The 13559-nt window shown below is 37.8% G+C and overlaps 1 protein-coding gene across 7 annotated transcripts in view; it reads left to right on the top strand.

The window, feature by feature from the left end:
- Window positions 1-13559, top strand: part of SYT7 (synaptotagmin 7) — a 294001-nt gene that overhangs the window by 200333 nt on the left and 80109 nt on the right. For all 7 annotated transcript variants that reach the window (XM_026682555.2, XM_087950626.1, XM_087950624.1 and 4 more), the window contains one exon: window positions 11636-11715. In XM_026682555.2, coding sequence (XP_026538340.1) covers window positions 11636-11715 — 80 coding nt within the window. The remainder of the gene's footprint in view (window positions 1-11635; window positions 11716-13559) is intronic.

The raw sequence follows: 13559 nt of genomic DNA, 5'->3' as shown, positions 1-13559 counted from the left end.
GCTCTGGCATTAACAATGTTTATCGTTGTTTGCAATCCTAGTAACAGTGGTAGAAATAGAATGATCTATATACAGTTGTACTATAAAATATGTATATTAGCTTAAATGACTCATAAGAACTTCTAATAATTGGTAAGAAGTTCCATATTCATGAAATTATTTAAGGCCATATGTTCCAGTTTCCTTTAGAATACTAGTTAGGGAGAAGAGTATTATTTATAGATATGTATATGTTCTTTGTTACTGTAGTTCAAAATCTAGAATAGAACAGAACAGAATAGAATAGAATAGAATAGAATTCTTTATTGGCCAAGTATGATTGGACACACAAGGAATTTGTCTTGGTGCAATTGCTCAAAGTAATGCTTTGAATTTTTCAGTGAGACCAATATAACATTCAACCACTTGTATCTGTTTGGAAAACATATTAGCAATAGTACCTAGATTTATAAACTGCCCCATAGTGCTTTACCACACTCTCTGGGCAGTTTACAACATCAGCATATTGCCCCCAATTATCTGGGTCCTCATTTTACCAACCTCAGAAAGATAGAAGGTTGAATCCACCTTGAGCCCATCAGGATCAAACTCCAAACTATGGGCAGAATTAGCCTGCAATACTGCATTCAAATCACTGCACCACCAGGTTAGATTATCATATATTTGAATATCACATATCAGTGTCTATCATATATTGAGTGATGTTGTAAACATCTTAACTTTTGTTCTTAATGTTCTTTTGTCATCTTATTTCAGGATAGATTTTGGTAAGTGAATATATACTGTGTGTTTATTTTTCTTTATACTTTTTCATGAATTCATCTTAATACTTCCCAATAAATTTTGCTAAGTTATTTCTACATTTTCTTGATCTCAAGCATCTTGATCCACTTTTTTACACAACCACAAAAGTACTTTGCCTTTAGCTTTAGCTTTAATTCATTGGAATCTAACTAGGCTCATCAGCCTTCCTGAATACTTAAAATAATACATGGTCTAGTGTTTGCCAAGAAGGTCAAAACAAGTTAGATTGCCAAACATGAAATAATAGATTTAGGTTATAGAAAGGCAATTTCTAATTGAATAATGATGGAGAAGGAGATGGAGATGGAGAATCCTAATACTAGTAAATGGACATTAAAATAGTTAGTAATCAGCAGAATAAGTACCCTGATACTATGCATATCATAGCGGGGGGACTTTAATCAAGCTGATTTAAAAGAAGTGCTCCCTAAATTCTATCAGCATGTTAAGTGTGCTACTAGAGGAGCAAACATTTTGGACAAAGTATATACCAACATCAAACATGGCTATAAGGTTATACAATTACCACATTTGGGACAATCAGACCATATGTCACTGCTTTTAGCACCAGCGTACATCCCCCTTAGGAGACGGGCTCTGCCTATAATAAAGACAGTGAAATCTTGGCCAGAAGATGCTTCCCAACAACTTCAGGATTGTTTTGAGAACACAAATTGGGACGTCTTTTACCACCCTGACCTAGTGGAGCACACTGCAACTGTTCTGTGCTATATCAAACACTGCACAGATAACTATCGCTGTGGATAAACGTATTAGGATCTATCCCAATCAGAAACCCTGGATGACCAAGGAAGTCCAGCGCCTCTTGCATGACAGGACTAAGGCCTTTAGATCCGGTGATGGGGCAAGATACAGTGTTGCCAGAGCTAATCTGAAGAAAGGTATTTGGAAGGCCAAGACTGATTATAAGAGGAAGATTGAGGATAATTTTTATAGCAATAACATGAGGCAGGTGTGGCGAGGGATTCAACAAATTACAAACCATCAACCGACCAATGTCATCCCTGCTGAGGAGGATGCTTCATTGGCAGAGGAACTGAATCATTTCTTTGCTTGCTTTGAAGTGGAGACATCAGAGACAGATAAAACACAACTACCAGCCAATTGTAGCCCCCACTTCATTGTGGAGGAACAGGAGGTGAGGAGCATTCTGAGGGCTGTGGACCCTAGAAAGGCTGCCGGTCCTGATGGTATCTCTGGCCGAGTGCTTAAAGACTGTTCTGATCAGTTGGCTGGAGTCTTTACCAGGAGTTTCAATCAGTCTTTATCCCAGTCCGCTATTCCATCTTGTTTGAAGGCTTCCATCATTGTTCCGCTGCCAAAGAAGTTCCCTGTCAATAACCTCATTGATTACAGACCAGTGGCACTCACTCCTATCATCATGAAGTGTTTTGAGAAATTGGTCTGCCGGCACATCATTTCTGGTCTTCCGCATACATATGATAAACACCAGTTTGCATACAGGAAAATAGATCTACAGAGGACACTATAGCCGTCACTCTTCATACTGCTTTGACTCATCTAGAACAGCGGGAGGGCTATGTGAGGATGCTTTTTGTGGATTTTAGTTCTGCGTTTAACACAATTCTTTCACATAGACTAGTGTCTAAACTTCTGGACCTTGGGCTTTCTAATTCAATCTGCCTTTGCATTATGGATTTCCTGTCTGGCTGCTCACAGAGGGTCAGATTAGGTAATCATACTTCTTCCGCCCTTATTCTTAACATTGGTACACCACTGGGTTGCATGTTGATTCCCTTACTCTATACTCCTTATGTGCATGACTGCATTCCCACTCACTTTAGTAATACTATTGCTAAATTTGCAGATGATACAACAGTGGTGGGACTTATCTCCAGTGGAGATGAGTCTGCCTACCAAGATGAGGTGGACCAATTGCTTTTGTGGTGTGGAGACAATAACTTGGTCCTCAACACCAATAAGACCAAGGAGCTTATAGTAGACTATAGAAGGAACAGATCAGATATCCAGCCCTTGCTTATCAATGGAGACCGAGTGGAGCAAGTGGCCAGTTTTAAGTTTCTGTGTGTTACCCTAAAAGAGGACCTGACCTGGGGTTCCCACATTGCAGCCCCGGTCAAAAGGGCCCAGCAAAGATTATACTACCTGAGGCTTTTCAGAAAACAATAACTGAATGAGAAACTGCTGGTGACCTTCTACCGCTGCACCATAGAGAGCATTTTACATACTGCACCTCCGTATGGTTTGCCAATTGCACAGTGGCAGATAGGAAAGCACTCCAGAGGGTTAACGTCATTGCCCAGAAGATCATTGGTTGCCCTCTCCCCTCTTTGGAAGAGCTTTATAGCTCCCGCTGCCTTAAGAAAGTTCAAAACATTCTCAAAGATCCATCTCATCCTGGGAACCCTTTTTTTGAACTATTACCATCTGGCAGATGGTACAAAATAATAAAAACAAGGACAAATAGGCTGAAAAACAGTTTCTATCCCAGGGCAGTAGCTCTTTTGAATTCTGCTGTATAGTGCAGTGTTGGTGTGGTGTCGGGGGTTTCAGTTCAATGTGTGAAGGGTAAAGAATGTCTGTTTGTGTTTATTTTCATGGTCATGGTCATGATGTGCACTGAAGATGGTGTTTGATTTCGTTGTACGAGGTGCAATGACAATAAAGTAAACTAAATTAAACTAAAACCTGTTATTCAGAGCAATAGTGGAATCTCCTTCGTTGGTTTTTTTTTCAGACTTCAGGTAAATTATAATTCATCATGGTTACTTTGATCTGGATTTCTGCCTCAAACAAAGAATTGGTCACAGCCATCTCAGCACCTGATTCTGTGATTATATTAATGACCTTATCTTCCTATATTCTTCCTATAGATTATTTCTCTATGATCATTAAACAATTCTAAGAAAATCTGATGTTTAAATAATGTTTATGACTGAGTGTACTCTATAGTCCCAGCCTTTCCAATAATGCCACTGTCAACTCATAAAGCATTCCTGGCCATAATTAGGGCATCCATAGGAACCCAGACAGCCACAATGATCTGAAAAATTGTTAGGGTTCAGGCTAGAAATTTGAAGACTGACTTCTAGTCCTTCCATAGGCATGGAAGCCAGTTAGTTAGCTTTGAGCCAGTCTTATCCCAACCCACCTCATAGGGTTGTTGTTTTGGGAAAACTAGGAGGAGAAATTAGTATTAGCTATCCTGACTACTTTGAATTATCTATAATAATAGTAATAACATCCAGCACACTGAAGTCAAGAAAAAAGTTACAAATGAATAAATCAAGAGAGTGAAGAAGATCTCAAAGTTCAAACTCAAATGAGAAAATACAATCAAGGCAATTAATACCTGGACAATTCCAGACATTAGATACACAGCTGGAATAACAGACTTGACTCAAGCGGAAGTAACAGGCCCTGGCTAGGAAAACCAGAAAAATAATGACAATGAGTTATGCCCTTCATTCATGCAGCGATGTTGACAGGCTCTATTTACCAAGGAAAATGAGTGGGCATGGAATGTTGCAAGTACATTATATGGTAGAAGAAGAAGAAAGGGCATGTAAGAATATATGGAAGACAAAGAAGAAGGAAGATCTACTGAGTACTAGAGAGAGCAAACTCACTTACAAGAAAGACAAGAGAAGAACAGAAAGGAGACATGGGACAAAGTATTACATGGCCAGTACAATACAAATAGCAGGGAAAGCAGATAATAACGCAACCAGGCAATAGCTAAGAGCAGGAAATTTAAAGAAAGTGACAGAGGGGCTAATTCTGCTGCACAAGACTAAGTTGTAAGAACAAATGCATACAAACTCAGAATTGAGAAGACAGCAACAGATACCAAGTACCGCCTCTGCAAAGAAGCAGAAGAAATAGTGGACTATCTGATTAGCTGCTGCAAGAAGATCACACAGATTGAGTACAAGCAACAGCATAACAAAGTAGCAACAATGGTGCATTGGAAGATCTGAAAGAAGTTTTATTTGCCTGCTAACAAGAACTGATGGGACCATAAAATAGAGAAAGTCATAGAAAATAAAGAAGCTAGAGTGTTCTTGGACTTTAGCATTCAAACGGAAAGGCATCTGCCACAACACCCCAGACTTAACGATTTTTAATAAGAAAAGCAAAAACACCTGGCTAGTAGGTGTGGCATTACCTGGAGACAGCAAAAGAGAAGATAACAAAATACAAAGACCTATAATTAGAAATAGAAGAAATATGGCAAAAGAAGGCATCTGTAAACCAAATAGTCATAGGTGCCTTGAGTTTAATTCCAAAACTAGAGCACTACTTGAACAAAATCAGCATTGACACATTCACCATTAGTCAATTGCAAAAGGCAACTTTACTCAGAACAATCATATCCTGTGACAATACCTGTTAATACAATCAAACATCCACATTTGCCTATTCCAGTCCTTGGGAAGGACTTGATAGGCAGACAAAAATGCCAAACACAGTCCGAACATCTGACTGACTATGCAACGGACTGTAACAATAAAAGCAAGATGGCTATTATTCCTCAGTAGTAGTACTATGTGAAGGATCTGGGGTTCTGAACCTGAATGTGAGAAGTGTAATTACCTAACTTGGCTCAAATCTCCTTCTGCAACAGGGCCCTTGAGAAATAATCTAACCTTGCTGCTCAAGAAATTGTGCTACAATCAGGAGATTAAAGGAGCACAATAGGGCAGCCATATTCATTTGCTTTTGTTCAGTTTTTTCAAGGTTTTTTGTACTCAGTGTACAACAAATAAGAACAAAATTGCTTTAGACAGCAGCAAGAATATATCCAGCCACTGAAGCATGAGTGACCCTTCATAATAGTTCTCAGATGTGGATTCATTGTGGCTGGCTCATGTTTCACATTAAGTTATGGTTTGTATAACTCTGTTTATTGAACTTAGTAGGCAAGATTCATAGAAACAGTCATCCCAAACTGAGCAAATTGTATAATTGTTGAACATGTGATATGTGACCCCAGCCTTCATGTTTAAAAAGCACATTTCTATTTATACAATTATGGTTTGCTGCTGCTGACAGTGTTAGGACACTAATAAATCAAAACCACCAAAACGTGAAGTAGCTGTTAACAAAATGGCTACCTTCATATACCAAAACATCTTTCCAGAATTGGTTTTTTTTTCCTGATTATACAAGATTTTGCCAAATACAAGCATTTTACCTAAAGGAGCAATTCTAGTCTTGCTCAGCTGACATTTTGAGATATTAAGATACAGGCTTGATCCATTTTTTAAAGCAAAAATTAGCTATTTTGGGAGTGACAAAAAATAAAAATTATTCCTGAAGAATGGTTTAATTATGTAAGTTCAGACTGAATGAGTTTCAAAGAAGCTTTCATTATTGCAACAATGAAAATCCCTTTGAAATAAAAATAGCAGTTTGATAGAGCTGATTTTTTTTATAACCGCAAGGAGAGAAAGAGCCTCCTCTGAACCCCAACATTCATAATGTTGTTGAGGCATCATTGTGGTTGTTGTTGCAGATAAAAATGTATCTAATTTCTTTCACATAAGTGTGTTCAATAAAATCATATATTGTATTAAAGACTGCCTTAACTCACGCTTTCCAAACTATCACACTAGTTGGACTGCAACTTTCATTATTTCCAGCAATTCTTACTGTTAAATTATAAAGCATTTTTAAAAAATAATATGGGCTCATAATGGGATTAGTCATCTTAACTATTACTTAATAGTTGGCTAAGATTACTAATCCACTATAAACCCATATCATTTCTAAAAATGTATTATAATTTTAAAAACCTTTGACATTTACTTTCTCCATTTACCTAGAAAGACTGAAGGTAGTTCTCAATTAATGATGGTAATTGGGTCTGTTTCTAGGCAATGCCATCCTAAAGCACAACATTGCATGACCCCTGGCACCTAGCAATGGGAATTCCAGGACTCCCAATTGTTAAGCAAATCACAGAGATCATGAAGTGATCACATAGGTGGAACTTCTTCAGAAGATCTTTCTCCATCGTGTTCCTTCAGGATTTTCCATGGCTGCTCCCATCACTGCTGTAATTGAGTCCATCCACTTTGCTGGCGGTTGTGCTCTTCTCTTTTCTTTCAGTTGAAATTGAAGAGATACATAATTCACACTAGTACTTGTGTCTTTCTTACATTCTCCCTTAATTCCACAGTAGATGTTACTCTGCCCCTACTGTCTTATGATTTACTGACAGGACTCTTGTTCAGTTGTAAACTCCTCAGTTTGCTTTAAGTCAGTGTTGACTCCTGGTGATCACCTGGATGATGCTATTTTCAGATCAAATTTTAAGAAGGGGTTGGCCATTGCTTGCTTCCTAGGACTGAGAGAGAAAGAGCAATTGGTACAAGGTTACCCAGTTGGCTTTGTTCCTAAGGTGAGTGTTGGCACCAGATGCCAAACTGTTCTCTATCTCAGGTATGCCATATCTTTATAGTACATGGAATAAGTGCCAATGCCTTTTTAAAAATTTAGTATTGTCTCCATTCATTTCATGTCCTCTGGAATCCCCCAAATCGCTAACACCCCTCTTTCACTATTTTTTTGCCTTAAATTTTTGCCTCTCCCCTCTGTTTTGTTTTCCAACATTGAATCGCTCCCAAAGATCTCTGTTTTCCCCCTTTCCTTAGGCAAGTTGGAATCAATCCTTTTTCACATACTATTTGCTATTAAAACCTCTGCTAAAAAAATTATTCTAGTCAAATTTAAGACTCTATTACTTGCCCTCACTAAAAATGCCCACATGGTTTTCTGGGATTTTCCTTTCCTGATAACTCTCTATCTCTTACATTGATTATTTCTTCTCAGTTTTTCTTCTCAGTTTTTTTAAAAAGCTCTACATATCTCTCTTTTATTAACGCTGCTACTTATACAGTCTACATGATGGCACATCTACCTCGTCCCTTTTTTTTAACCACACTTAAGCTAAAACCTCTGCTTATTATTTTTAAGCTCTAATAATCATTTTTTTCAACGCCCATCTTTTCTCCTTCAGTACGATTAATCTTTCCTCTTGCGCTTCTTTTCACCTTCAGTATGATTAATCTCTCTCTCCTGCCACTCCCTCCTATTAGAAGCCCTGAGGCTTTTCTAGGTAGGCAAAAGTACCCATTGTTCATATTCAAAAAGAGTATTACCTGCAGAATTAAAACAAAATATAAGTGGGGCACATTATGATCATTAATTTGCCAATTGATTATATCTATCACAGAAACATGTACAATATGATGAGTCCCATACTGCAGAACCACTGTTTTCATAGCTGTCTAATATTTGATAATGAGTGCTTAAAAATCTCTGAATTGGACAGTTCACTGAATAGTTTTGTATATAGTGTCAGCACTCACAAAACATTTAGCTTTTAGATCAATAGATTCAAGCAGAAGCATTTGCATACTATCTAGTTGTTGTGGGCAGTGATTATAGCTCTTAGTCAATAAAAGTTAAAATCACTCATTTTGAATGCCATTTTAATGGTAGCAGATGTTTGAGAATGTTAAATAACACCAATAGCATTTTCATTATAGTATATTTTTCCTCTGTTAAAAGGATGGTGTAGTCATATGGTGTAATCAAGTCTTCATTCTTTAGTTCATTTATTCTATACCTGACATTGTCCCAAAGGTGCTTTGTCAAGAGGTAACTGGACTTCCCTGTTTTTCTTTGAAGACATTTAGCTTCTCATCCAAGAAGCTTCTTCAGTTCTGATTGGATGGTGGGGAATGGAAGGATTTATATTCCTTGCAGATAGCTGGTCATTTGCATTCTTTTAGAGAATCATTGACGCCACTTGGTAGTTTATCTGTGTCCTCAGGGTCACCTGAGTAGCAAATGGGTGTGGAGCCTTCTTGGAACTGTTGAACGGTCTGTATGGTAGACTGGAGATAGATGATGTCGTATCCTCCCCCCCTCTGTTGAGAGAGGGCTGTTCAATTTTGACATAGATGGTTTCATTGACCCCTCTTTCAAACCAGAGGTCCTCTTTGTCCAAAATGTGGACTTTGCTGTCTTCAGAAGGGTGGCCTTTGTCTTTTAAATGCAGATGGACTGCTGAATCTTGTCCTGATGGGTTTCTTCTCTTATGTTGTGCCATGCGTTTATGAAGTGGCTGTTTTGTTTCTCCAATGTATAGATCTGCACATGACTCACTGCATTGTACCGCATATACCACGTTAGCTCAGTTTGTGTCTGGATATTTTATTCTTGGGGTGGAAGAGCATCTGTCAGTATATTCTTGGGTTTGAAGTGTGCACGTATGTTGTGTTGGCTGACAATCCCCATGAACTTTTCTGATATTCCTGAGCTTGTCCAATTGATATATCAGAAAAGCTCAGGAATATTGGAAAAGCTCAGGAGGATCTTCAGCCAGTTCAACATATGTGCACACTTCAAACCCAAGAATACACTAAGGCAGAAGCTTGTCCAACCCAAGGATAAAACACCCAGATACAAACTGAGCAACAATAAAGATTTGGTTCCCAGCTGTGATGTTCAAATTCCTGGAGAGCTTCAACCAAGTTCATAACTTTTCGGAGCCTGGCATCTTGGAAGGTTCACTTTTTACATAGAGACTTATGTTACACCACACATCTAAACCATTCTTTTTAATCACAGAATGGTGGTGTAGTTCTTACCCTAAAAATAGCACATAAAAAGAAGAAAAAAGTCTCCTTTCTTCCCGGCCCCAGAATGCAAAAATATCTTCTGCATTAGATAGGCACACGGGTAAGTAGGACACCTCCCTCATGGTGTGGAAAAGGTTATTCCCAGGGTCTTGTATTTTAATGTTAAGATTTTGATTTGTTGGTTGTATTTTTTAAAGTTATAAGTCACAGAGGGGAACTTTATTCTTGTAGTTTGAGAGATCTATAGGCCCTAAGAAGAAAGAAATTCAGAGAGCTAGTTTGGTCTAGTGGTTAAGATAGAAAGTAAAAAGTGGGAGATTGTGAGTTCTAGTCTGGCCTTAGCCATAAAAGCAAGCTGGGTGACCTTGGGCCAGTCACTCAACCCAACTCATATCACAGAGTTGTTGTAGGGAAAATAGGAGAAGGAAGGTGTGTTGGATATATTTGCCACCTTGAATTAAAATAAAGTAAAAACTATTTATTGCAAAAATAATATACTATATCTTTTTTCCTTTTTTAAAAGCATTTTTGATGTGTTTTTAATTTCATTGACAATGTATGTATTTTATGGTTTTTTTCCTGATTTTTCTTTTCTCATTATTTTAAACAGCAATAATTTTTTAAAATCTTTGCTGCAAAGGAAATATTTATCTGTAGATTAATGACTTCCAAAAGTGTTTAAGAAATGTGAGTAGCTGGACTCTTTGTCCACAAAGGGTATATTAATTATTGTGAGTATAGATGGACTCCAACAATGTCTAGCTGTTCAACTCCCTTAACAACTGCAAAAACTTTCATTCTGCAGTTTACTCATGAGGATCAACCATCTGGATGTAAGTGGGTTATCTCACAGTCTCTCTTTGACCCAGAGAGATTTCACTGGTCAGCAGCTACCCTTCAGCCAGAATTCTTGGCCATAACAACTCTCAGCTCCTATTGAGATGTTAGTCCACCATAACCCTCACTGGAAGCTCCATCCTTCAATGTTATAATTATTACTCTTTGACATCAAACCTCCTAACCAGTGAAGGGGGATGTTTTGAGTTTGATGCCTGATATGTCTTAAGATAAAGTGAAGTATATTACTCATTTTGCACCAGAGAACTTGCACAAAGAGCAGCACAGAACTGCTTTCCCTCTGCACCTGTGCTTTCATCTGCTAATGGTTTCCTAATTAGCAATAATTGTCTCTTGTCTGCCCCTAGAATCAGGAAGCACACTGAACCTGCCATCAGAAATCACAACCAAGTGGTCTTATAATCAGGACCTAATTAAGAAGAAAATGCACACTTCATTATCTTATGGCATGTGTTTTGTTATGCAGACGTAATTAATTAGAGTTCAGTTAATCCAAAAAGTGTCTTGTTCTTTCCCTACTGTGGATGTAAGGGTAGGGAAGACAAGCTTGGTCTTCGAGACTTCTCTTTCTTCTGTAGAGCATGGAATCCCTCACAATGAACAGGATTCAATCTAGTTTCCAGAAGACCAGCAGAGGGAACTGTTATAAGTGAATTCCTGCAGACTTCTTTTTTAGTTTCGAAGCAATAAAATTAAAGAAAAATGTGTTTCAGTGTGTAACTGAGAAAGTTTTAGTATATATTAGAAGGTTAATGTTAGTCCTTCAAAGTAGGCCAGGTCAGTAAACAATCATCCTATGAACTACTGGAACTCTACTTCATTGTTATGAGCGATATCAACAACATCTTGAAATCGTGACAGATTTTCATTCCTTTTCTCTTATACAAAAAAGACTCAAGGCAAGGTAGTCTTGAGTTTATTCCTAACTGGAGGCTGTGGGCACCTGGATGGGAGTCAACAGGCATTGACTAAACTCTGGCAAGACCAAACAGTTTTGGATACACAGCAATCTGGGATCTGGGACTTTGTCTTCTTTTACTCTGAATGGAGTGGTATTGCCCCAGATGGATCTGGTCCACAATCCAGGGGTTTCTCCTGGACTCACAACTCCTGCTTGAAGAGAACGTAGCAATTGAAGCTTGGAGAGCCTTTGCCCAACTTTGGGTTGTGTGCCAATTGTGGCCTTTCCCTGAACTCAGTCATTCAGGTTTATGGTAGAATTTTCTCCCCTTAAAGAATATTTTTAGTGGCCACTCCCAAATAACTCCTTTCAAGTAAATATTTATCTTCCATGTCTCTTTTTTATTTCATTTTAGGGCAAGCGTTATAAAAACTCCTTGGAGACTGTGGGAACTCCAGATTCCAGCCGATGCCGGAGTGAAAAGAAAGCCATTAAGTAAGTCCCAATAGGAACTATTGGAGTGAATGGGTTTGAGTTAGTCATTGCATAAACCTACATACATCATAAGAATAGATTTAATATTATACCTTCAAGCTACCTTGTATCTGAAAACAAGGCCCTTCCAGTCATTTTGATTACACTGGTCCAAAAATTGCATTCCTATCTGCTCCACAACCTTATTACACCAAGTATAAGTGCAGCTATGCTCCTTATACTCTTGCACATTAGTCATATTGTTCACTTTGGTTAATTGTTCCTCTGTTTCCATAAATACTACATTGTTCTTCGATCAGGTAACTTTCTTTCATTATTCAGCATACTCATATTTTTCTTTTGTATTAGCTTAGCACATTGACTTACCTAGATAGTTACCTTCCTTTCTTTACAATATCCCATGTTTCATTATTCTAGGGTTACTGCATACCTCAAGGTTTCAGAATCTATTCAATTCTTGTTATCCATCTGCCTTCCATCCTGTCCCTGGCCCATACCATGTACAATTATTATCTGTTCCTTCCCATATCATAATCTCCTATCTTTTTTTAAATACAGTCCAGCTTAAGGAGTCACAAAAAGGGAGGCCTTCCTGTTAACTGTTAGCACATGAACAACCAGCTGAACATAAACACCCAAACAGTCTTTCCTGCTATTGTAAAACATGTCTTGTAGGCACCATTTCAAAACATTCATTTGTATATAAAACCTAACACATGCAAATGTTGTAAAATTGTTTTCTCTTTTGCATGTTTTATCAAACAATTTGTAAATGGTTAACCAATTTCATCCAGGCACATTCCTCTTTTTCAGATGGCAAGCTTTCTAAGAAAAGCTCTATGTTATTTAATGTGTAAACCATTCTCACTTGTTACATTCTGGTCAGTTGAAAAGATTAATGTTTCTTCCATCTTTTGACAAATGATAAATTCTGTACCTGGAAGAGCAGTCAATTGATGTTATCAGTTTATGGTCCTCCAGACTAGAACTCCAAGCAGCCCCAAGAACATGGCTGACAGGGAAAAGTGCTAAAAATTGCAGTTGAGCAACATCTGGACCATATGTTCCCATCCCTGCAATAGGACTTAATCTCATGGCCAGCTGTAATATCAAAGTTAGCATCCAGAGGAATAGAGAAGATTATTATATAAACATAGATGTTTATATAGAAGCCTCTGTAATAAGTGATTTAGACGTACAAGGTTTAGTTACACAGAAAAGAATCAAACCTATCCTTTAGACCTTGCTTATGAAAACAAAATAAGGACACATTAATAGTAACTAATCTTTTTCTGGAATGTGATACTATTGCACCAAACAGTGGGATATTAGAAGTTATTTCCTTGATAGGGCAATATAATTCTACACATAACTCAGCTGACAATGGATCATCATTCACCCATTTCTTTTACTTCATATTGCAAGGATATTTTAAGGTGAGTTAAATTTTTATGATCACTGCACATAGCAACACAACACAGTGAAACAATGTTTCTCTGTCATGGTCCCATAATTTGAATTTTTGATATCTAGGCTCCCTTGTAAGTGGGATTGAATATAATCTCATCTCCAGGAATTGTTAAAAATGTTACATGGAAAGCATGATTAAGTAATAATTTCCATAAAATAGCTGTTTCACCTTCTAATATAATCACACAAGCTTTCCCTCGGTTCTCCTCTGACATCTGCCTATGGGATTCCCAAATCTAATTTTCTACACTAAAGAGCGCTGCAGAGTTTTGAGATTTGCTTGATGACGTTCAATGAAAAAGCTGGATGAAGGGACCTTGCTTATTAGCCCTGGAGCTATGGTGATTTAGTAAAAGAAGTGTTACCTTAAAAAG

This window comes from Notechis scutatus, chromosome 1 (assembly GCF_049901735.1).
Source record: "Notechis scutatus isolate UNSWTSFEM ecotype Mainland chromosome 1, rNotScu1.2, whole genome shotgun sequence".
In the NCBI taxonomy this organism is placed as follows: domain Eukaryota; kingdom Metazoa; phylum Chordata; class Lepidosauria; order Squamata; family Elapidae; genus Notechis; species Notechis scutatus.
Note: the sequence above shows the minus strand (reverse complement) of the source record. Positions and strands in the feature narration are given on the sequence as shown.